The 23,863-nt window shown below is 37.7% G+C and overlaps 1 protein-coding gene across 1 annotated transcript in view; it reads left to right on the top strand.

Moving 5' to 3' along the window:
* Positions 1-23,863, top strand: part of TBX20 (T-box transcription factor 20) — a 46,757-nt gene that overhangs the window by 1,503 nt on the left and 21,391 nt on the right. Inside the window, exons 2-6 of the mRNA XM_086396526.1 lie at positions 2,976-3,234; positions 4,245-4,409; positions 8,357-8,465; positions 11,748-11,906; positions 21,023-21,099. Of these exons, the coding sequence (XP_086252652.1) occupies positions 2,976-3,234; positions 4,245-4,409; positions 8,357-8,465; positions 11,748-11,906; positions 21,023-21,099 (769 nt within the window). The remainder of the gene's footprint in view (positions 1-2,975; positions 3,235-4,244; positions 4,410-8,356; positions 8,466-11,747; positions 11,907-21,022; positions 21,100-23,863) is intronic.

Raw genomic sequence — 23,863 nt, 5'->3', positions numbered from 1 at the left:
AAAAGCCCCTTTTTAAGACTCGACGAATTTATGATGCATCTAACACCTGCTTGTGCATTTGCAACCAAGGAGACTGTCACTTCACAAGAAACACGTTTAATTTTGTTTTTCCCTGACTTGAATAGATTACACAAAGTCAGCTCCTTAAGACCCCTGTCAGGTGCTGTAGAATAAGCCACTTCTAGCGGAATGAACCATTTTCTTCAGAGAAGCTCCAGATATATCAGTAAGACATTTCATAGCTGCTGTCACTTTCAGTGGAGGTTGGCAAAAACATTAGCCAGTAACCATTTCCCAGATTCTTCAACTTTTAGCTATACTGTTTATTTAACAACCTTTACCATTTATAGAAGACACTATGCTCAGAGAAAAGGGAGAAAAGTGACTATACTCCCCTTAGCACGAGTGAATAGTGTGAGAAAGAAACTGCTGGAGATGTGTTTCAAGTCCCTTCACAACTGGGAGAAAGAAGTGTTCTCATCATCACCTTCTGGGTCCCTGGGTAATAATTAGTTCACATCCTGATCATCTGGTTGCCCTAAAACAGTGAAAAGCATCAAGTAAACAGGCTAATTTTTTTTAACTTTTTAAATTCAATTTTTTTCTTCTCCCTGTCCTTTCTCAACATTTTAACATCTCACACCTTGAAACACAATAATAATATGGAAGATGAAATGTTAGAGAAGAAAAATAAGGGGCCTCTGCAGAGAGAAGAGAGAGCTACAATCCCTGCAGAAACTTAGAACCAAGGCAAAGGAAACGGGAAGATCTGCAGAAAACATGTCAAAAAGTCTCTCCTCCATGGTTTTCACTCCCTTTCCCTGGTTCTTCCCATCTAACCTCCCGTGTAAATGTAAACCTGCCAAAGAAATGGAAATAACCAATCAGATAAACTCCAACTGTGCAGAAAAAAATTCACCACCAATTTCAAAGTTAACTTTGTGGCCCTTCCCAACATTATCCACTCCTATTTAGGAGGCCTCCAAATTCTTTATAAATAAATGCCCCCATTACTGTTTGGTAGCTAGCAGGAAAAGAGAATTTCAGGTTAAAATTCCTGATAGATGTACAGTAGACTGGGAAACATGTTAGCCTCAGCTCTCCTGTCGTTTCAACATTGCTTCCTTCTCTACTTTCCTGAGGGGGAAAAAAACACCTTCCTCTGAATTCTAAACTATAAAACCATTCACAGCTCAAAGCACCCCCACTTCATTCCAGTCTGTAAAATGAGCATCCTTCCTGCCCTGGGGCTTTTGAGACAGGCTCTGAAAGAACCTGAAGGCATCTTAGTCCCTTTCTAGGGCCAGTTCAACAGAGCACTATTAACTGACTATAATCCAAGGACTCCAGCACGTGAAATACCTATTAAGAGAGAATGCAACACTAGCCAGATGCTAAAGAAACTGTAGGGTGAGAGTCAGAGGTGTCTCATGACTGCTCATTCAAACACATTAGGTCTATTCAAAAGAACCACCTCAGACAACTAAGTCATTAAATTTTTTAAAATTGAGATATAACTGACATAAAATCTTGTGTCAGAACATTTCTGTATCATTTTTTTCTTCCATTTCCCAATCCTGACACACTGGTTAGTTTGGAGCTTAGGGAATTTGCCTTTTTCAATTGTCAGAAAAATTTTAAGGCTACTTATTAATTCTCTATAAAGATGTTATGTGAATGTGTTTCTGAAAATATTAGTAGAAAATATAATTTTGTGATCGCATGGTTCTCTTTGAATTTGAAAACAAGGATATGATCATTAATTTGATTATTCCTATTTAAAATTTTTTCCGTGAGTTGGATTATTATTGTAAGAGAAGGTTAAAATTCTCTACCTCTTGCTTGCCTGCCCCAAGTCAAAGAGAAATAAAACATTGTGTGTGTGTGTGTGTGTGTGTGTGTGTACTTAGAACTTGTTTCAATTCCTTGAAGGCACTTAGAACAGAGTTGTTTTGGAGTTCAGTTTCACATTGTCGATTCAAGTAGTTTCTTTTTTAAGGGACGCAAGATAATTGGGCCAATTACAAAACTCCTCCTGTATTCCATCAAAGTGACTGGTGTAGTCCCAGGCCCTTATCAGCTGTGGAGGAGAATGTTTGGTTCATAGGCAGTGGTATTCCAGCCTGATGGTTGATGGAAAACTGTTCTTCCTACTTTAACACTCTGCTAGTCTGGGTTTGGGGTTCTTTTCCTCACAGAACATTTTTTGAGAGAGAGAAAATACACACATTGTCCCTCAAGTAATTGTTTCAAGCCAAGTCCAAAAAATCGGAGAGCGTACTCCCGTGATTTAACAAGCAATATGTTAGTCTTTCATAAGATCTCTCAGACTGGGAGGGAAATTATAAAAATGTTCCAATCTAACATTTGAAAGTCTGGGAAACTGAGAACTGGGCAAAGAAGTGAAGTGACTTAATTAAAAAAAAAACAAAACACATTCCCAACACCACAGCAAACCACACCCCCTTTTCATTTTCTCTCATGGGGAGAGGGCTTCAGGAGGGAAGGGAGGTTCCTCTCAAAGTGAGGAAGGAACTGATATTTTTGCTGCTTTGATCTCCGTGGAAAAAGTGTCTCCTCTTTGTCAGAGAGGAAGAACTGGTACCAGGACCCACAAACTGAGAAGAATGTGGAGGGATAACAACAGGAATATTTGTTTTTAATTCTTTATGATCATTGTCGTCCCCATTATCCACTCCTCACATTTTTTCCTCTCCAAAATGGGTTTCAAGTAATGGTAACAAGAACTGGTCCTAGAACTCATTCATTTGGTTCAGCAAGCAGGCAGGAGCCATGCCACTCAACAGGACTCTCAGGCTTGGTTTGTATAGTGAATGGTCTTCACTGCCCTCCTGGACATCCTGAGCATAACTTTCCAAAGTCAAATCTAGGTACCTATTTTAGTTGTGCTGCTGTCCTTCTTATATCTCTGATTGACAGGATTAGCTGTCATTCTCAATTCTTTTTGCCTGCAGAACAATTTGTTGAGAAGTCTTCCTGCGCTCAGCCCCTGGGAGAGCTGACCAGCCTAGATGCTCACGGGGAGTTTGGTGGCAGCGGTGCGGGCAGCAGCAGCCCCTCCTCCTCCTCTCTGTGCACTGAGCCACTGATCCCCACCACCCCCATCATCCCCAGCGAGGAAATGGCCAAAATTGCCTGCAGCCTGGAGACCAAGGAGCTCTGGGACAAATTCCATGAGTTAGGCACGGAGATGATCATCACCAAGTCTGGCAGGTAGCAGGAGGGCCTTGTGGGCTGAGGAGTGGGGAGGAGGGAACGGTGCCCTGTGCGGCATAGGGAGTCTCCAGGAGCTGGGTGAAACTGCCAGTACTGAGCTTGAAGAGGAAGCTTTGCTCAAGGAGGGTTTCCTTCCATTGACTTGCTTTTGGTAAGACCTACTGAGACAGATGTCCAGGCATTTGCTTTCTTGGGATCTGGCTATAGGAAGCCCTACCCCCACCCTAAGGGCAAGAGACTGGGCTCTCTTCCTCCCTGCAGCCTGTTGTGTCTTTTGGGTGCTGAGTTTGCATCTGGAGGGAAGCAGGAACTCGACTTGTGCCTGCTGCGGTGCAAGGTGGGCTGCTCCATGTTGTGAGGGAGGCAGATGGATTCCTTTTTATCACCTTTTTATCTTCCTTTTATTTGCAGAAGCTCCCATTAAAAACTAAAATTAAAATCAGGGAGATGGAATGAAATTTGAAATGACCACACTCCTGGTAGGAAGGAGCTCTGGTGCGGGGCCCCTCGACGCCGAAGTCGAGTCGGGGCTGATTCAGGGAAGGCAGGAAGGCAGTTCCTGGGACTGGGGCTAAGGGTTAGGGATCGGTGGCCCCTTGGCGCCTGACTGCTCCAGCTCTCAGGTCTCTGGGATGCACCCTCTCAGAGTCTCCCAAAAAGAAAACCAACCTGAGAACTCCGCTCTGGCTTTCTACTAAGGCAGGGGTGAGTTTTCTCCCTGCAACATAAGGAGGTTACAGGACTCTCTCTGCTCTGGAGACTTCGCTTCAGAGCCTAATGGGCTTGATGATATAGCACAGGATTTTCCCTAATTGCAGACCTTTGGGTATTAATGAGGACTCCTGTAGAGATGACACTTAAGATTATCTAGGCTTGGGAGAAGGTCAGTCTCTGTATTCACGTCTCTGTGGCTTTGCAGGAAACAAAGAGTTTGGGGGCTGGGTAGAGAGGGAAGGGACCTCTCTTCCTCTCTAATTCTGGTGATTCTCTTTGTCTCACTGTGTCAGGAGGATGTTTCCTACCATCCGTGTGTCCTTTTCCGGCGTGGATTCTGAGGCCAAGTACATAGTCCTGATGGACATCGTCCCTGTGGACAACAAGAGGTACCGCTATGCCTACCACCGGTCCTCCTGGCTGGTGGCTGGCAAAGCGGACCCTCCACTGCCAGCCAGGTTTGTGTCTCCAGATTTTCAGCCAAGCAAAATGTCTCCTGCCCTGGCTGTTTGAATTTTCAGCAGGTCTGTTTTTAAAGCCGTGAGTTCTGGTAAGAAAGCGTTCCAAGCCCAGGCACTCCAGGATTAACTATACAAAATATGGATTAGTCTCTGAGAAAGGCAGAGTTTGTACTCAGAACACTGCTTTTAATTTTATCTTCATAATTCATTTCAAAGTTTTTCTTAAATTTCAATTGGAATATTTGTTAGAAATCTGGACCCATTTCATATGACACCCCTCATTTCTATTTGGCTAACACCCAACAGAATAAACCTACTGATGAAGTGACTGCCCTAAAATTCTTTTTAAAAGTGTGCATTTTAGTACTTTTGTAGCTTTTAGTAGGTATTTGTCATAGTGTGGTTATAACTTCATATAGTAAACATCATTTTGGTAAATGTGGGGTTTTTTTGACTAGTAAAAGGCTCAGAGATGTTTAAGTATGAAAAACAAACTTTTTTTCCCCCCTCTCCATAATTAGTGGATAAATGTAATTCAACATCAGGTTAATATACTTTTACTGAAAAATTATTCAATTAATATGTTAGGTAATGACCCAAACAAAACATGTCCATTTTTGTGCTAGTCATTGGTGATATTTTTCCAGGAGAACCCTGTTTAACAAATCACATGCAAACCTTTATTGCTGCTGCTTTGCCCAAATGAGCATTCTGAAGGGAAGAAAACGGTACTTTTACTTTATGTGACTATGACTAGCTGAAGAACAGAAATCTAACAGTCACTCTTTAATACAAACAATGAATCTTTACATTTTACACTTCACATTTACATAGCTGATTATACATTTAGGGCTCTAAAACCAAAACTTACAGCTTTAAAGTTGTTTTATGACTATGTAATTTTTATAATTGATAAGCAGTTCATATCAAGGCTAAGAATTTATTTAAATGTACGGGTTTAGGGACTTTGATGTTATGGTTCAAAGTATGGTTCTTTCTAAGTATATAGTTTGGAGTCTTAAGTCAAGGCACAGAATCAACACAGATAATTTACACATACAGTTCAAATGGAATATTAAGCTTACTTAGTAGTCGATCACATTATTAAGCTTACAGTCTGTTAAATACACTAGAGATGAGATTAAAAGGAGCCTCTCTGAGTTTTCCATTCCCACAAGAGACTAGGAAGGATCCCAGCCTTTCCAAATCGATATATTAAATAACAATCAGGACTAAAAAAAATTTTAATGACACTCATTTTGAGTGACTGTAAATGACAAATTTACAATAGATATTTAAATAAATATAACTAGTATTCTCTACTATTTCCTATTAACTAGCCAGTTCACACTAATCTAGAGCTTCTTTCCAATATTTACAATTTTTTTTAAAGGGGAAAGAGAGAGGGGAAGAAAGGAGACAGAGAGCGGAGTAATTTAGCAGATTCCTAACCATTTTTACAAGCAGCCTCTCCCACCCCTTTTCTTTTTTTTCCCTAAGTCTTTCCTCTAAGAAGTTAATCACTCTTATTTAGCATACATTTTCCTCCTATCTAAAGGTATGGGGAACTGGTTTAGGCCAGTTGGGAATATGACATGCCTTGTTTATGTTACTAATCTGTTCTGGCTGGAAAAAGAAAGCATGTACCAATACACTATCTTAACTGAAGCATGTTTAAGCTATTGCTGGAATTTTAAGTCCCACGAGACTTGAGAGAAGCGGGGCTTCCTGTATGCTTTTTCGTTCATCCTAGTTCAGTTTATTTATATTGATATTAGATTAAAATGTTTGTGCCTTATAGGATAGAAATATTCTAGATTATACAAGCAACTATTTTTTATTGCTATTAAAAGACAGTGCTATGATTTCTAGCTACATATGGGAAAGGTAAAGAATTTGGGAGGTGATCATTTTTGTACTTATGGTAGAAATTCCTTGCAATTCTAGCTCTTTGAAAGACTTTATTTTAGACTAAAATTCATCAGTCAGTTGTTTCTAATCAGAAGAAATGATGCTTGACAGTATCATTTGATCATAGTAATGGGCAAGACATTGTATATAACCTAAATAATGTTTTATTTTCATAAATAAATTTATGAAATAAATTTCATAGGACATTTCCTTTTTTAAAAAAGTTGATATTTAAATAAATTAATATTTATTAATCTTATATGTGTTAAATTGATACATAAAAAGGGACCATCTCACCAACTTTTAGGACTAAATACTTTTAGTCCTTTTTGGAGGAGTGGGTAGGATGTGGTTGTTGTTGCTCAGGCCCTCAGACCTGTCTGGCTCTTTGTGACCCTATGGACTGCAGCACACCAGGCTTCCCTTCCTTCATCATCTTCTAGAGCTTGCTCAAACTCATGTCCATTGCGTCGGTGATGCCATCCAACCATCTTGTCCTCTGTCGTCTCCTTCTACTCCTGCCTTCAATTTTTCCCAGCATCAGTGTCTTTTCTAATCAGGATGTGGTGCTTATTAGTAAAACAACTGTATATATAGAGTAATAGCCTTAGAAGGGTGATATTTGAAAAGCTATTTAATATTATGGTTGTGTCATTGAAGAATACTTCAACTGAAAGGCAATTCTGAGCACTCCTTTAAAAAATTATTCAGGCAGACAAATACCTAAAACCTTTAAAGTTCTTGTGTGGGTCTGGTAAGAATCTTTAGTACTGTTGGCCTTGTTGTGCTTAGATTCTGGTGGGCTTTGTGAGTTGAAGCCTGTGATTCCAATTCTTCTATTGTTAGTCCTCTGTGTGACAAACCATGGCATAGACTTCTTATTCTTTACACGAATATTGTTAGGAAAGGTTTTTTGTTTGTTTTTTTTTTAACTTTTTTCCTTTCCTTTGTTCCCTCCATAATATGTATGTTTAATGGTAGTTACAAAGATTCTATACAAAATATAAATATAAATAACCTGTGGCATGGATAAAGGAATTTATCCCATTAAATCAAGGACATTTCCTTCCCCTGTTATTAGTTCTATAATCTCCCACGACTTCAGAAAAGCTTATGTTAAGTGGATATTAGGATTGTGATTTACAAAGAGTTGTACTTAGTTTAAAGCTTTGCAGGTAAAGCAAATGACTTGCATTTAACTGTCAGTAGGTAAAAGCTAGCCAAAAACATAGCAGCTGATCAATAAAAGACAAATACCTGATAAGTACATTTTTCCCCCATCAAAGCTTTTTTGGGGGGAGGGGGGAGTGCTTAGGCTATTTACAGATAAATACACTAAATAATTTGAAGCTTACCCAGCTTGTGTTCACTCTCATTAGCGAGCACTTAACTAGGTAATGATGAAAGAAATAATATTAAGGTACCAGGAGAAGCAAATAGACTATGTGATCTATTAAAAGTTCCCCGAGTCACTGCATTAGGCACTGTCATGCTTATAAAGAAAACAAACTTTAAACTGAGCCACCTTCGAGTTTAAATGGATAGATTCTCTAGAATTGTTTCCTCTTTTAAATTATTTGTCTTCACTGCTTTTTAGCAATGTTTATACTAGGAGCTCATTATGCAATTACTATAACCTAGACTTTGCTTTCAAAATATCTACAATTGAATTTTATATTTGACAGAAGCAGACCAGTAGTTGATTAATTAGATGGAAAAAAAAAAAACACCTTTAAAAAAACAACTTGCTCAGTAAATAATACAAAAGGTATTAAGTATTATCCCTTGAAAATCAATAATAGAAAATGTATTAAGTATTACCCCTTTAAAATCATTGGTACACAAAGAAACACATTTGTATGTTTTAGCATCATTTTGGCATTGCTATATTATTAAATTTGAGATTAAATGAGGCAAATAAAAATTCACCATTTATATGAGATTTCTGTGTTCCTTTAGAATCAGGATATTTTAAAACCCACAGTGAGATTTTTTTAAAATGTCTCAATAAAATTCTGTCATAATTTTCTTAGGTTGTATGTACATCCAGACTCTCCTTTTACTGGCGAGCAGCTACTCAAACAGATGGTGTCTTTTGAAAAGGTGAAACTCACAAACAATGAACTGGATCAACATGGCCATGTAAGTAGTGCTGGGACTACGCGGATTCCCGGGGTAAGATGGAGAAGACACGTGAAACTTTCTCTGTTGAAGTCTCTTCCTTTTCTCCCTTTTCCCCTCCAACCTTCCAGCTCTGAGTCATTCTGTGAGAACATTCTTGTGTTCTTTGGGGAACCCTGATACATACAGAGATGCTGTATGCCATTTCTATGTAAGAGGGTCAGGGACCTTTGGCACCGTGTAATCCCACTTCTGCAAATGCTTTACCACCTGTGCCAACTAAACAAAGGGAATGTGCACTTTGGAGGTTACTACAGCCCATTCTTGGATTAAATATTTAATTTCTATCAGTGATAGATAACACAGCATAAAGGGAATGGGGCTGAGACCTCCTATGGTGGTTTCCCAAAGTATGTTCTGCAGAATACATTCTTGTGAGATACAATGGGACCAAAGGGTTTTACGTACAAATACATTTGGAAAAGTGCTGTTCGCTCATTACATATCTCTTCTGTAGTGAATCTTATGAGTATTAGAACACAGAGAAGTCTTGCAGTTAAAAACAAAATTATTTGATTTTATATATCAATAAGGAATTCATCAAATGTGGAGAAAAGAGAAACTGGAATTCTGAGCTCCTATCAACATTTAATAGAACAGCCGTTGACACAGGCTTTTACACAGTTGCTAAGAATGCTTTTTAAGGAACTATCTGTGATGTTATTTCATGCGCTTAAGTAAAGATTTACATTTTAAAAAGTGTTTTAGATTTTATGCTAAGGAAACTTCAGACAGACATGTATGCTTCTTTTTGATGAGAATACTGTTTCTTTTCTTTTCTTTTTTTTCTTTGCCCTGTTTGCCAGAAAGCAAGTTGGTATTTTCATAATTTCTCTCCTTGGCTTAGATATTCTGATATAATTATTCTCTCTCTTATCCCTTTTATTAAGGCTCTTGTTACTTAAGGTTTTAATTTTTATTGGATCCATGCAATTTAGAAGAAGAGTCTCAAAACTTTTCAAAAAAATTGGTTACATATACATAGATAATAAATTAGAGAGCTCTAGACATGGTTTCAAAAAATTGGATTGAACGTAAAACCAAGTAAATCACTTCAGGCACTGCCACCATCCATATGCCCACAGGAGACCTTGTTTATCCTGACCAAGTCAGAGTAACTAGGTTAACCTACAACTCAGTTGTCCAGAATTGGTGTGTTTTCCTTTCAGCATCAGTGTCATGGAGAGGAATAGCACTAAGCCATACTTCAGGAGCTCTGGGTTCTAGTCTGATAATGCCAAGATCAGACCGTGACAAATTGTTTGCCTAAATCTTAGATGATTGCTAATATCCATTTTGGCTTTAAAATTTTATTATTTAATATATCTCTTTTTCAACAGAAACAGTATGTTCTGAAAACTACAAGGAAATTTTTTAGATCTTGTGTTGTTTAGACAAGTTCTCTGAATCAGCCCTGAAGAAGCCCCCCTTTACAGATACATTTTTGGTTTTATAATAGGAAAATTTCTTATTTCCAGGAATTTATTTCTCCAATGAAATAAAGTCTACATTTCTATCAATGTTTCTTAAATCCATGAAAGCCTGAGCAGAGGTTCAAGAAGCCCTGGGGTCTGAGACTCAGTCTCGGGTCTGAGTCTGTCAGATACCTGAGTCTGTCAGACTATCTGCCTGATAGTCTGTCAGAGTCAATACCCTTTCCTAAAGGAAATTAATCTAGGGCTGGTATAAATAAGGAAGAGGGGACCTTATTTAAAGCTTAGGGCTTTTTCCAGTGTGTATATATGTGTGTGCATATGTGATTTGAAAACTCCTGTCTTCTTAGTAGAACATGTACTGAATGCTCAGGTTTTTCTTATACTAGTTTCAGGAGGCAAATGTTTGGCTTTGTCACTTCAAGTTTATTCGTTTTAGGACTGAGCACAGATATCTTCAATTCCTTGGAATAAATGCATTATACAAAGAGATAAGTTTTTAAAGTTTATTTTGATTCATTTTAAGCTCTCATTTGCTTTAGTAATTCCTATTCAGATTTGGGATCAGAAAAAGATGCCAGTTAATGCCCTGTAACTTTGTTGGTGTATATCTCAGGACAGAAACAGATTGATTCTGTATCAGTTATCTCACAGTGACTAGTATTTAACTCTCCTAAAGTCAACCAGCATTAACATTCACCCACACACCCAAGTTAGCCAAGAGAGCGACAATACTGCATGCTGTTGGCCCTGGTCCTGCCGCAGCAAGTATCAAACACCTCCTCTGAGAGCCATGCTCTCTGCTAGGCTCCTGGGGTGAAGGGCATACAATGTGAGCCCTGTTATCCCAAGAAAAACATACTCAATTTTGTATACTTAGGTAGCTGTCTGGGTGTGGTGTTGGGGGAGATGTAGAAAATCTTTAATATCTGAAAGTAAATTTGTTGCTCAAATTTCATAATGGCAATTGTATTTTATTTCAATTATACATGAAAAATAGTGCCTTTGTAAACAAGGGTATGTTTCTAAGTATCGGGCAACTTTTATTAGCTATAGAATGGAAGACAGCTGTCATTATCGTTCCTATTTAGTTTGTAACTGGAAGTTGGAATCAGTGAAGCTATCAGACATGATGGTGATGATGATGATACAGTTATATTTACTGAGCACTTCCTATTTGCTATGTGATTTACAAGAGTTACATCATCTGATTCTCACCACAACTCCTGAGAGTTTAAAACTTAAATGCTTTTGGATTTAAGAAAATGGGGTGAGAAAGGTTAGATCACTTGGCCCGAGATTAAAAGAGCAAGAAAGTATCAATTCAGTATTCCAACCAAAGTCCATCTCACACCTCACTGCCTTTTATTTCCCTACCATCCGCCACCCACCCCAACCCCCAAACCCTCACTGTGCCAAGTAACAATCTGGCTTCCTTGAATATGTAATTTCTTACTTTAGAAAATTTAGAGACATACTGCCTTTGGTCTAACCAGACTAAGAAACAAAAACTATTTTTTTCAAAATAAACCTATCCTCCAGATGACTTTGTCCTCTATAATTTTAGAAAGAACACTTGAAACAACCTGTGTTATTTGCAGTTGTTTTGGTAAAATGTGATTCACAATGATGACTCTGCAGTATTATGTACAAATTACTTGCCTGGAGAATGGAAAGGGTAGATTTTAATCTTAAAACTACATTTGAAACTGTAGATTTTATGATTCTTTCTTTGCCTCATTGTAATTGGGCCTGTTTAGCAATATAAAAACCTAAAATTCAGTACTGTACTTTCCATTCTTTGTTGTAGATAATTTTGAACTCAATGCATAAGTACCAGCCACGGGTGCACATCATTAAGAAGAAAGACCACACAGCCTCATTACTCAATCTGAAGTCTGAAGAATTCAGAACATTCATCTTTCCAGAAACAGTTTTTACAGCGGTCACTGCCTACCAGAATCAACTGGTGAGTGTACCCTTCACAATTTTTTTTGCCAAAAAAGATGAGGTTTTAGGAGATGCTTTTATCTTCTTGGAGAGAAGGGCCATCCCAGTACTCAAAACAGAAGTTTACTTTGAAGAAAGCTATGGTGAATCAGCCCCGGGACCTCCAAGTATGTTGAGTGACTGCAGCTCAGTGTTTTAAAGGTCTGTGTTTCCTAGAACCTTTACTTTCCCAGTCAAGCTGTTTACTGCCCATTCTCCTGCCAAAACCTATCCCAAACTGACTTCTTACCAGTTTCCTTTACCTACTCTTGGTAGGGCCTCATGATGTACATAACCATATACTCACGACTTCATAAAATTTTAAAGTTCAGTTTTTCTGCTAAATTAGCACACACAGTCTAGCCAACTACCCAAACTATTGATTTGTTAGATACTTTGTGAGACTTATTCAGCTGAAATTAGGCTAAGATAATTATAGTAGAATGATTTTAAATACCTCTTTAGATAATAAACTGTATTATCTAAACATCAAGATATCTAATTTATAATATTGAGTTTTGTATTTTCTACTCTGTTGTAAATCATATTTAAAATCTATGCATTTCTAAGGCTTAGACTAAGTTGGTAAATAATTATCAAAATGTTGCTAAGGATTGGATGCTATTAAGATTCTTCCCAATTCATTTTTCTTTCATAGTCAGCATAAACTTGAAGGCTTTCTATATGACTTTGAGTAGACTTCAGTTCATAACTGTGGCTGCCATTTTCTTTGTCTGTAAACTGGGACTAAGAACTGGACCATCTTAGGGAATTCCTGTAAAGGTCAAATGCGATGCTGTGCATAAATATGCCTTTGGAAACTCTAAGGCACTCTATCAAAAAAAGGCATGTTGTGACTATTAGACTGTCTCTGGAATGTCCAAAGAGGATTTGTCACCATATGGATTTTTAAAAGTTAATGGCATTTAAAAAAATGAAATAATGTATAAATAATGGAATCAATGTATGAATGTTATCATACTGTTCATCTTTAAATGAAAGCAAAGTACTATAACATTTTTATTATCCCTAAAATAACACAAGAGTGGCAACTTTCAGAGAATGCCCAAGCTAAAAATTTGGGTATAGACTGAAGCCCACAGAGGCCTAAAACACTAATGCTACTTTTCTTAGAATCTAGAACACTGACATCAACAATCCCATTTTCAATTTATTTGAGAACCCATGTAATATAGATATCACAGGTTCAGAAAAGATTCCTGAAACATTCATTCAACTTACACTAACTGAATTAGTAGCTTTTTATACTATAAACATTGAAAAAATAAAGTATTAGTCATTCAGTTGTGTCCAACTCTTTGCAACCCCATGGACTGCAACCCACCAGGCTCCTCTGTCCAGAGGATTTTCCAGGCAAGGATACTGGAGTGGTTTGCCATTTCCTTCTCCAGAGGATCTTCCCAACGCAGGGATTGAGTCCACATCTCCTGCACTGAAGGCACATTCTTTACCTACTGAGCTACCAGGGAAAGACTCATATAACACTGTATGTATGTGTGTGTGTGTGTGTGTGTGTGTGTGTGTGTGTTAGTTGCTCAGTTGTGTCCAGCTCTTTGCAACTGCATGGACTGTAGCCCACCAGGCTCCTCTGTCCATGGAATTCTCCAGGCAAGAATACTGGAGTGGGTTGCCATTTCCTTCTCCAAGGTATCTTCCCAACCCAAGGATCAAACCCAGGATTCTTGCATTGCTGGTGGATGCTTTACCATCTGAGCTATTAGGGAAATACAAGAGATCCTGTTGATGTTTGAGAATGAAACAAAAATTTGTCATGTGAAAACTTCATTGCTTTTATGAAAATTATCTGTGAAAATTATGGACAGAACAAAATTAAGGGAATTTTAAGTATAACATCTGAGATTTGGTCTAACTGGCAAAAGCGCAATCCTGAATAAATATTGGCAGGACCTCTCATATCACAGAAAATGGAACAGGAGGCTATTATCTACATGATTATAATAATAGCTAATATTTGGGTACTTACCATGTGCAAAGCACCATTTAACATACATTGTCTTATTTAATCCTCACAATGATATCTTGAGATAGTAACAACAGTATTTTTATGTTACATTTCATAGCCAAAAGAATTGAGGCATGGAGTTAAATAACTTATCCAATGAGACCTTGCTGCTTCCATCATAGATTTAAATCCAGGTGGTTAGGTGTTAAATGTCAGTGTTCTTAACCTCTAAGCTTAGGTACTTGGTGTCCCCAAGAAAGCAGAACCTCACCTCCTCTCAGCTTGTGACCCTGATGGACTGAAGACATTCCTTTTAAAGAATTTTAGTTCTTTCTGTTAATTTCTTTTCTTTTCAGCATGTTCTCACTGCTTACCTGCTATGTGCAGGGAGCCCCTCACACTGATAGCAGTCAGTGTAACAAGATGGTAATCATTCTAAATTGACAGAATATCCGCTGGCATTAGCTGTTTCTAATAGGAGCTGTATGCTTTAGTGACATTATCTCATTGAATTCTTTTGTTCCTGGTCAACATTTATTTGGAAGATTTTCAAAATCCAAAAGTTAAACAAATAGTAAAATGAAGCACATGTGCTCTCTACCCAGATTCAACAATTAACATTTTTCCAGTTTGCTTTACCTTCCCCGCTCCATTTCTCAACCTCTGTTTAGGTATCTACTTTCCCCCTTCTCTCAATCATTTGAAACTAAGTTGTATGCATCATGATACTTTACTTGTAAGTACTTCTACAAGCCCAGACTGACAATAAGATTATTTTGTAACCACAATATTTTTAACACATTTAAAACTGAGTTCGTATTAAAAATTTCAGGTTAGACCAACAAATGTCTTTATAACTCCTGCCCCCTTCCCCTAAACTAGTATCCACCAAAGGTTCATGGTTTGGATGTTACTTTTAACTTAGAAAAAAAAACTCTATATATTTTTAATAATGTATCACTTAATTCTGATACTAATCCCCTGAATAAGGCTCTATGAGATCCATTTTGTGGATGAATAAACTGAGGTTCAGAATGGGCTAATGGGCTAATACACTAGCCCAAATCTGGTAAGTGGGATAATTCCTTTTGGGTGTTAATTCCTACTTTTTGAAAGCATCATGCTAGAATGCAGGATTAAGAAAGTGACCACTGACAGTGTAAGGGCTGGGAAACTGAATTTGAAAATACTTAGTTAAAATAGGTTAAGATTCTAATAACCACATATCCCAAAACCAGTTACTCCTCTTGAGAAATGTTTATTTCTAGTTAAGATTATAAGTGGGCTCAAAAATCCACCTACCAGTGCCTATCTAGCTTTCACTGCATCATTAAGTGTAGTGAGTGATATGATTAGTATATCATTTCATTGCTAAATAACCCACAATAAAAATGACTAAAATCAGAACTGATTTTCTCAATAGATTCTGCCAGGTCTGAGTTTATTTCTATGCTTCTACCATTAAAGCCATAATCCCTACCTAGCACAATGCCGCATGCGTGCACACGTGTGTGTGTGTGTGTGTGTGTGTGTGTGTGTATGTATATGTATATCCTGCTGCCCCTCCCCCCCACCCACACACACTGGCATTGTGCTAGGGGTTATGGCTTTAAAGGTAGAAGCATAGAAATAAACATTGCTATATCATGCTTGTCTACTGATTTACCTATAATAAACATAAAATAAATATATAGGAATTAAATTAAATATGTGCTGCTGCTGCTGCTAAGTTGCTTCAGTCTGTGTGTGACCCCAAAGACAGAAGCCCACCAGGCTCCCCCGTCCCTGGGATTCTCCAGGCAAGAACACTGGAGTGGGTTGCCATTTCCTTCTCCAATGCATGAAAGTGAAAAGTTAAAGTGAAGTCGCTCACTCATGTCCGACTCTTAGCGACCCCATGGATGGCAGCCTACCAGGCTCCTCCACCCATGGGATTTTTCAGGCAAGAGGACTGGAGTGGGGTGCCATTGCCTTCTAAGTACAGTATAAAATAATTTTTTTCATGGCTAAATAATAGAAAATAAAGAAAAGATTTAAAATTTCACACTTAAGATCATATTTATATCTTTTAAACTTTGGATAGACATTACTTTCATATCTATTAAAAGCCAAATCAAAGTTTCCAATAGAATTTGTGAAAAAGCTTCTCATTTATGGTGTCTTGTAGTTTTATTTGTAAGAAGTGAAAAAGGTACTTTTTCCCCTATTTTTTGCTATTTTTTTCCTCTGGTTTTTGTGAGGAAATGATTGAATTTCTTTACATTATTAGTTTAAAGCTAAATACATTACACTCTCAACAAACTATTTTATAATTTAAGATTTAAAGGTCATACATTGTTTTTGAGCAGGCAAGCCATTGCTGTACAGTTGAAGTGTAGGTCAGGTTTCATTTTTAAATGCCTTTGGACAGATCTTTTCCTGACAATTGGAGAAATGGTCTCTGAGGGCCAATTTCACCTTGTGGTTGGGAACCCCAGCTCTACTCAGAGTCCAGTGATATCATATGGAATAATAACTATTGGAAAAAGTCCCTTTCTCTTTGGTGCAGCTGGCAGTGTAAAAATCTGCCCTCTATTTATGCATACACTTATCTATAGATAAAGGAGATGTTGAAAAAGTGAATTTTGTGGTTAGGAAATGCATTATGATCCATATTTTCAAGATAATACATGAAAGAAAAAAAAAAAGGGTGTATTTTTGCTGGAATGGGCTTCACTGGTGGCTCAAGTGGTAAAGTATCTGCCTGAAATGCAGGAGGCCCAGGTTCGATCCCTGGGTCTGGAAGATCCCCTGGAGAAGGGAATGGCAACCCACTCCAGTATTCTTTTTGTTTATTTGTTTTACACTCCAGTATTCTTGCCTGGAAAACTCTATGGATGGAGGAGCCTAGCGGGTTACAGTCCATGGGGTCACAAAGAGTCAGATACACTGAGTGACTGACACTTTCACTTTTCACTTTCATACATTGGAGAAGGAAATGGCAACCCACCCCAGTGTTCTTGCCTGGAGAATCCCAGGGACGGGGGAGCCTGGTGGGCTTCTGTCTATGGGGTCACACAGAGTCGGACACAACTGAAGTGACTTAGCAGCAGCAGCAGCAGCTACACTTGAAACCGCAGGATTTCTTAAGCACATACTACTGTCTTTACTTGCTAATTGTTTTTCCTCACAAAATGAAAAACACTGCATTTTTAAAATTTGTTGTTGAATCATAAAGACATTTCGGTAGTTTCACATGGGTTCTATACATATTATGTTCAGTAATTGACTATTTTGGGATCCTTCTTTTAGTTTTACCTTTGACATGGGTGACGTTGTTTAATGGCATTACAAGCTGCAGGCATTTTATATTACAAAAATGATGTCCAACTGAAATCACTGTATATAACTCAGATCCTTTCTTTCATCAGTTCTCAAATGTATAACTTTTTCAGTTCTCCCAAATTTCATAAAGGGATGTAAAACTATATCTGCAAAAATGAATTTCTGTTAGCTACTGGTTTTTATTTAAGTATCTATGGGATAAAATCTGTGCCCAAACTTTTAAAAATGTATGATTAACTAGAATATTAAAACTTTGCTATTTAAAAATTTCTTTTTCTGAAAATACAAAACAAAATGAAATGCTTTTTATATAAACTTAAAAAGAATTTCACTTAGTCTATAACTGGTAAACATGAAATCATATTTCTGACTGCTTGTTTTTGAAGCAAAGTTCAACAAGCATTTCTGGGGAACTTATTGTTGGCACCCTGATAGATTGAGTCTAGTGATACCACAGTGAGCTCATTAAGAAGTTTAACCCACAGTTCCTCTGTTGCTAATCAGTACTTCATAAAGCCTGTTCAAGACTGTAGTGGTTAGTTCAGGGCCCCCAAACAATGGTAGTAAGAGATCTATTCAGCTTTTATCCTCTAACTTTCAACAGTAATTATTAGATAACAGGAATTAGGTAAGATGGCCCATAGAGAAAGTAAATATTGGGTTAATGTCCTGAGATGCTTCTCTAACTAGCACACTAAAGTTTAAATCACTGCTGAACCAATTGGTAAATCTAGCTGTATATACTATTCTTGAAGCTACAGTTTGAAATTATATCAAACTATAAAGTAGAAAAGTTACCATTGATGCTCTTGGGGATGATGAAAGAAAGACTATAAAGATACTAGAAAGAGAAAAATTCTAATAAAGAAAATTCCAAAGAAATCTGAAAACCTGTGCTGAATTGGATTTACTTCTCATTCAAAGTTATGGTGGTAATACTAGATATGGTAACACATTAGCTGACAACACACACTGAAAATATTTACTCTCTATAGTAACTCCACAATCATCACATTCTAAGCTAATAGTCTTTACCTTTTGGAAATACAAATAACAACAAATACAATTCTCAAAATCCTTTTCAGGGACAAAGTGGTTAGAAGGTCTTTAGTTATTATATAGATAATATTTTATATTCTTTTAGTTTATGAAGGACTTCCCTGGTGGTTCAGACGGTAAAGCGTCTGTCTACAATGCGGGAGACCTGGGTTCAAGAAAGCTTGATGTGGTTCACATTTTTTAAAATTGTATTTCATTTATTTATTGCTGTGCTGCATGGCTTGCAGGATCTTAGTTCCCTGACCACGGATTGAACCCAGGACCTGGCAGTGAAAGCACTGAATCCTACCCACTGGACTGCCAGGGAATTCCTGAGCTGGTTCACATTTTAGAGGGATGGTTGCAAAAGGACTTTGTTCAAAATTGTTTCTCCATCAGATATTATTTGCTTTTGTCTTCAGAAAATTTTATCCACTGGCAAATCCATTCACTTTTTAATCTTATAAATGAGCTTGTAGGGACTAAACTTGAAAGGAGCCTTAACTTTATTCATGTACCTCACAGTTTCAGTTTGAAAATTTCTGGGTTTGGTTCGCCCCTAACGTCACTGACTGCAGTGGATGTAGTGCCACCCTCTTTAGTAACACTTACATGACTTCCACTTCTGGTCGGCTGTGTATCCCTTTGCCTGCTCCGTGGAATTTTAGGAACTGCATGTTCTCAGTTTTGTTGATGAATTATTGTGAAAGTGTTTTCATGAACTATAAAGCAATTTAGAAATCTGAAACATTTTCATTTATAATTACTCAGTAGAAAGAGATGAAAAAAATCCTGTCTTTGAGAATTCAGAAATCTTGTTGATAATTTATAATCCAAGAATATATTGATTGCTTGGGCTTTATAAGATGTTTATAATTTATTTCAGACAAAATTTTTTGCCTTTGCCCTGAAAATTGACCTTCAGTACTAAATCCTAGTCTGAAAAGAATAGTTAAAATAGTTAAATAGTCACCCTTTAGAAATCCATGCCCTTAATTAAAGAGGTGGCTGAGTGTGAGAGAGGTTCTCTACAAACTATTGATGGCCATATATTAGGGACAACCTCAGAAGTTCCTGTATATTTCTTTCTATGCACACTTAAAGTCCTGTTGCTGTCCAGTAAGAACAGGTTTCTTACTTATCTAGGTTATTTTCTTCACTGTTTACCATTTTCCATTAACTAAGCTAAAAAGGAAAATTAGCAATTTTATTTTTGGCTGCTCTAGAGTAAATGTCATAGGCTAAAAATAAGAATTTCTGAGGTATTGCCAAGTGTCCTTAAAAATAAAATTTAAATAAATAAATAAAATATGCTAGAAAATCAAAATAAATAACTTGTATAAGAAAAAAAAACTACTATCAAAGAATCAATCTTACAACTTGCCAATATTAATGATAGAGAAGTAGCATCTCTCTGGCCAGGACAGTGTGGGAGGTTCTATTCTGAGTGAGGTATATAGCTTTTTGTAGTTTCCACATTGAATAGCACATACTGAGAAAACTTGAGAAAGAAAAACAATGATTTTCTTTTGTAATGAATAAAGCAATTCTTCAGGTGGTAATGGTTTAAAGTAAACAGTAGATACATTCTGATCAAAGGAAAAGTATTGGCAAAACAGTATTTCAAACTGTTGTTGATTGTTGTTCTGTTTTTAATTGTGTTTATTATTTACTTTGAAAGAGGAAGGCATGCCTCCCTCAACCTCTAACTTTTTTTCAGGTTAAGACTATTGTGTGTGTGTTTATCTCTCTCTGCAAAGATGAATGTGGGCTCTCATTTGGACACAAATGAGCTATGACTCTCTTTAAAGGGTGGTTCTAACTCAGATACTAACTAGTTGTGTCCTACATTCTCCTTCATGCCTTTTAGCTCTAATACTCAGGAATTTTGCAAGTCAAGTATCTTTTAATTAGTGTTTCCTTTATTTACTTATTTTCTTTGTACCTAATATATTTTTTCTGAAACATGAAGTACATATGTTTTAATGGATCTTTCTACATTAATATTGTGTACTGTGGGAATTATGGCTAGCACAGCATAGACACTTAATACTTCAGACTATGATTCTTATTAGGAAATAAGAATCTTTTTTGCAATACTTTTTTCCATATAAGCGTAGAGTCTGGAGACCCATTAATTTGATTCTAATTTGGTCAGATGGTAAGGGGAATGGGGTAAATTTATATGCTGAAAAGTTTATATCATGTATTTATGTCATATTTTTCAGTACAGTTTTGAACAGGAAGCTATTATTGGGGTGTCTATTGTGGTATATATAGGTGCCCATGGTATTAACAAATGAGGCTGTCAAGTCAGCATGAGGCAACATTCTTGTTTTTATTCCCTTTACCCACCAATGCTGGCGGGTATTGTCCAATTCTGGACACTTTCCTCATTCCCTAGTCCAGCTCTAGCCTTTCACTGCTCTTAAATACTTCTCACATCAGGCACACTGTTCATAAAAGGCCCCAATTTCTAACTGTCTCTATTTATTGACTTCCAGCCTGTTTTAGGAACAGATACTCTGTCCTCAAATACTTCCTTTTCCTTGATGCCTTCTCTGACCAATTCACCCAAATTTGTGAATTTCTTTAGCAATTTCAACCTTTATCACAATACTGAGAGACACTAAGATATTCTTAGACATTCTTGGGGTGCTATGATGGAAAATGAACAAACTTTTTGTTTCTGATTTTGTTTCCTTGACCACAGACATGACACTGTTTTGTTACTCATCTTCCCTTTCCAGATAACCAAGCTGAAAATAGATAGTAACCCTTTTGCCAAAGGATTCCGGGACTCCTCCAGGCTCACGGACATTGAGAGGTAATGAGAATTTTCTGTTTACTTTTTTGCCCTGATAAGATAAAGAAAAGTACTAGTTTGTAAGAGCACACTCCTTGCAACACCAAAGAGACATAACTTTACTGTATATAGTCTCCAGTACTCTGTACAGTCTCCCGTTCTCTGCCCCACCTTCACGTCCAGTTATAAACCCTACAGATACGCAACTGCTGAAGTTCTGACAGTTGCTGCAGTTGAATCTATTCTATGCTCCATTTCTGAGTGAAGTGGTTTCTTTGAACAGGACATTAATTCAACTGCAAAAAATAGGGCTTGTTTGTTATCAAAGACTCAGTCCTCTTGATGATATTAAGCTTTGTGTCTTAAGTGGCAATCCACAGAGAAAATAGAATCTTAATAGCCTTTGCCTTCTGAAGTGGATATATTTGCTAACATAAAGACTATAAAGGTAGCTTGGAATTCTGAAGCAAAAAGAGGCAGTTTAAATCAAAGTGCATATTTTATCTACAGCGTAGAATGCTTGTATTTAATAGGAAGGCTATTGGATATCTGGACCTTTAAGGCAAGTGACAATCATGTGCCTGTAATTTACCCTAATTTTTAACTGAAATGGTTCACACAGTGTGAGACTGTTTATGTGATGAGTAATGACTATATTGAGATGCGTATTTGCCCAATGTGAATGGAAAAAAACGTTTTTTTTCAAAGAAAAGATTTTTTTCAACCTAACTGATTATTTGTACCCCTAAGTGTACTATGCAACTTTCTGTACTTACTCTGTTTTGTTTTGTTTTTGTGAACACATTTAAATTCTACTGTCTTTGCAAATTTAAATTATAAAATAGTCACCATTTTATAATTAAATCATAAGATTTATTCATCCTGTGTATTTAATCTCTTATATGTCCTGGAATCTTTACAGACAGGTGGAGTACCCTAACTACCAGCCCTCTGATTTATTTTATCTCCAGATCTTTAGGTGGTTTCCCCACCAACTGCTACATGGTTCTGTCACACTCTTTGTTACCTACCACATGGTCATATGTCCTGACCTCAGCACTTCTCTTTCCTGTCCTGGCAACTCAAATTAAAGGATTATTATAAGTTTTAGCAACATCTGTCTGATCCTTCCATCATCCTTCCCAATGCCAGAGCATAAAGGTGTGGTTTTGATTTTGGGGGGAAAGATATAGAAGCTCAGTGAGGAGGCAAAGAATCCAGCAGGAGAGACTGAAAATTGGGCAGGCATTTGAGTAGAAAAGATTAGTTAGTTGAGAGTCTGACAAGTGATTGGGGGTACTGAGATCAGGGAAAGGAACTTGAGCTTGTGGTTGAAAATGCCTTGCAAAATGGATGGCAAGGAGGTAACTCTTCGATTAGGTAGAACATAGGCATGCAAATAGGCCACAAGATCCAAAGCAGTGAGAAAGCGGTATCAGCAGTGTGGGTGACAAAGGAGTCCACATTTACAAAGACTCTTTGTGACCCCATGGACTGTAGCCTATCAGGCTCCTCCGTCCATGGGATTATCCAGACAAGAATACTGGAGTGGGTTGCCATTTCCTTCTCCAGGGGAATCTTCCCAACCCAGGGATCAAACCTGGGTCTCCCACATTGTAGGCAGATACTTTACCATCTGAGCCACCAGGAGGTGTTTTAAAAAGGCTACTTCCATTTAGGTGTGATCTTTCTCATCTCCTGTTTCTAGAGTGCCAAAGGCACTGATTCACACTGGATTTATGCAGGTGGGATTATAATAGGTGAATTTTTTCTGCTTTCTAATCAGGTATCAGGCAAAAATGAAGACAGTGGTTCAGTGGGGCAGTAGTGATGTGTTTTTATAGTGTGCCTCATATCTTCTGTTTCAGGTCAGGGGTTGAGCATGGTATATGAAGACAAAGCCATGGGTTAGAGTCCCTGCTCTGCCTTTCCCTGGCTGAGTGATCCTAGAGAAGTTACCTAAGTTAAGTAGATCACTTAAGTAAGATCTTAAGTAAGTAAGTTAAGTAAGATCACTTCTAAGTGATTCTCAGAGGTTACCCTGAGTCTGTTTCCTCATGTAGAAAATGGAGAACATAACACTGCTCACTTTATTATGAGGACCATGTAAGATGACATTTATGAAAGCACTTTAAAAATCTGAAAATGTAAAATAATTATATTTTACTAGATGAGCATCTGGTGGAGGCGTGGGTTGGCAGTGGCCTGCTGCAGGGTTGGGGGCACTGCCTGTAGCAGTGCTTGCATGGGAACTTTTAAAGGAGGTCACCATTATCTTCATTACCTCCACCATGGTTTAGCCTCAGGTCAAATAACAGGGAGGGAACACAGCCCCGCCCATCAAGAGAAAATCGGATTAAAGGTTTACTGAGCCTGGCCCTGCCTATCAGAACAAGACCCAGTTTCCCCCTCAGTCCCTCTCTCCCATCAGGAAGCTTCCATAAACCTCTTATCCTTCTCCATCAGAGGGCAGACAGACTGAAAACCACAGTCACAGAAAACTAACCAATCTGATCACATGGACCACAGCCTTGTCTAACTCAACCAAACTATGAGCCATGCCATGTAGGGTCACCCAAGGTGGACGGGTCATGGTGGAGAGTCTGACAAAATGTGGTCCACGGGAGAAGGGAATGGCAAACCAGTTCAGTAATCTTGCCTTGAGAACCCCATAAACAGTATGAAAAGGCAGAAAGATAGGACACTGAAAGATGAACTCCCCAGGTCAGTAGATGCCCAATACACTACTGGAGATCAGTAGAGAAATACTCCAGAAAGAATGAAG

The sequence above is a fragment of the Bos grunniens genome, chromosome 4 (genome assembly GCF_055505025.1).
Source record: "Bos grunniens cultivar Pamir isolate PY7600 chromosome 4, Bosgru_T2T1.0, whole genome shotgun sequence".
NCBI lineage: Eukaryota > Metazoa > Chordata > Mammalia > Artiodactyla > Bovidae > Bos > Bos grunniens.
The sequence above is the reverse complement of the archived record's forward strand: the minus strand, read 5'-3'. Positions and strand labels throughout refer to the sequence as shown.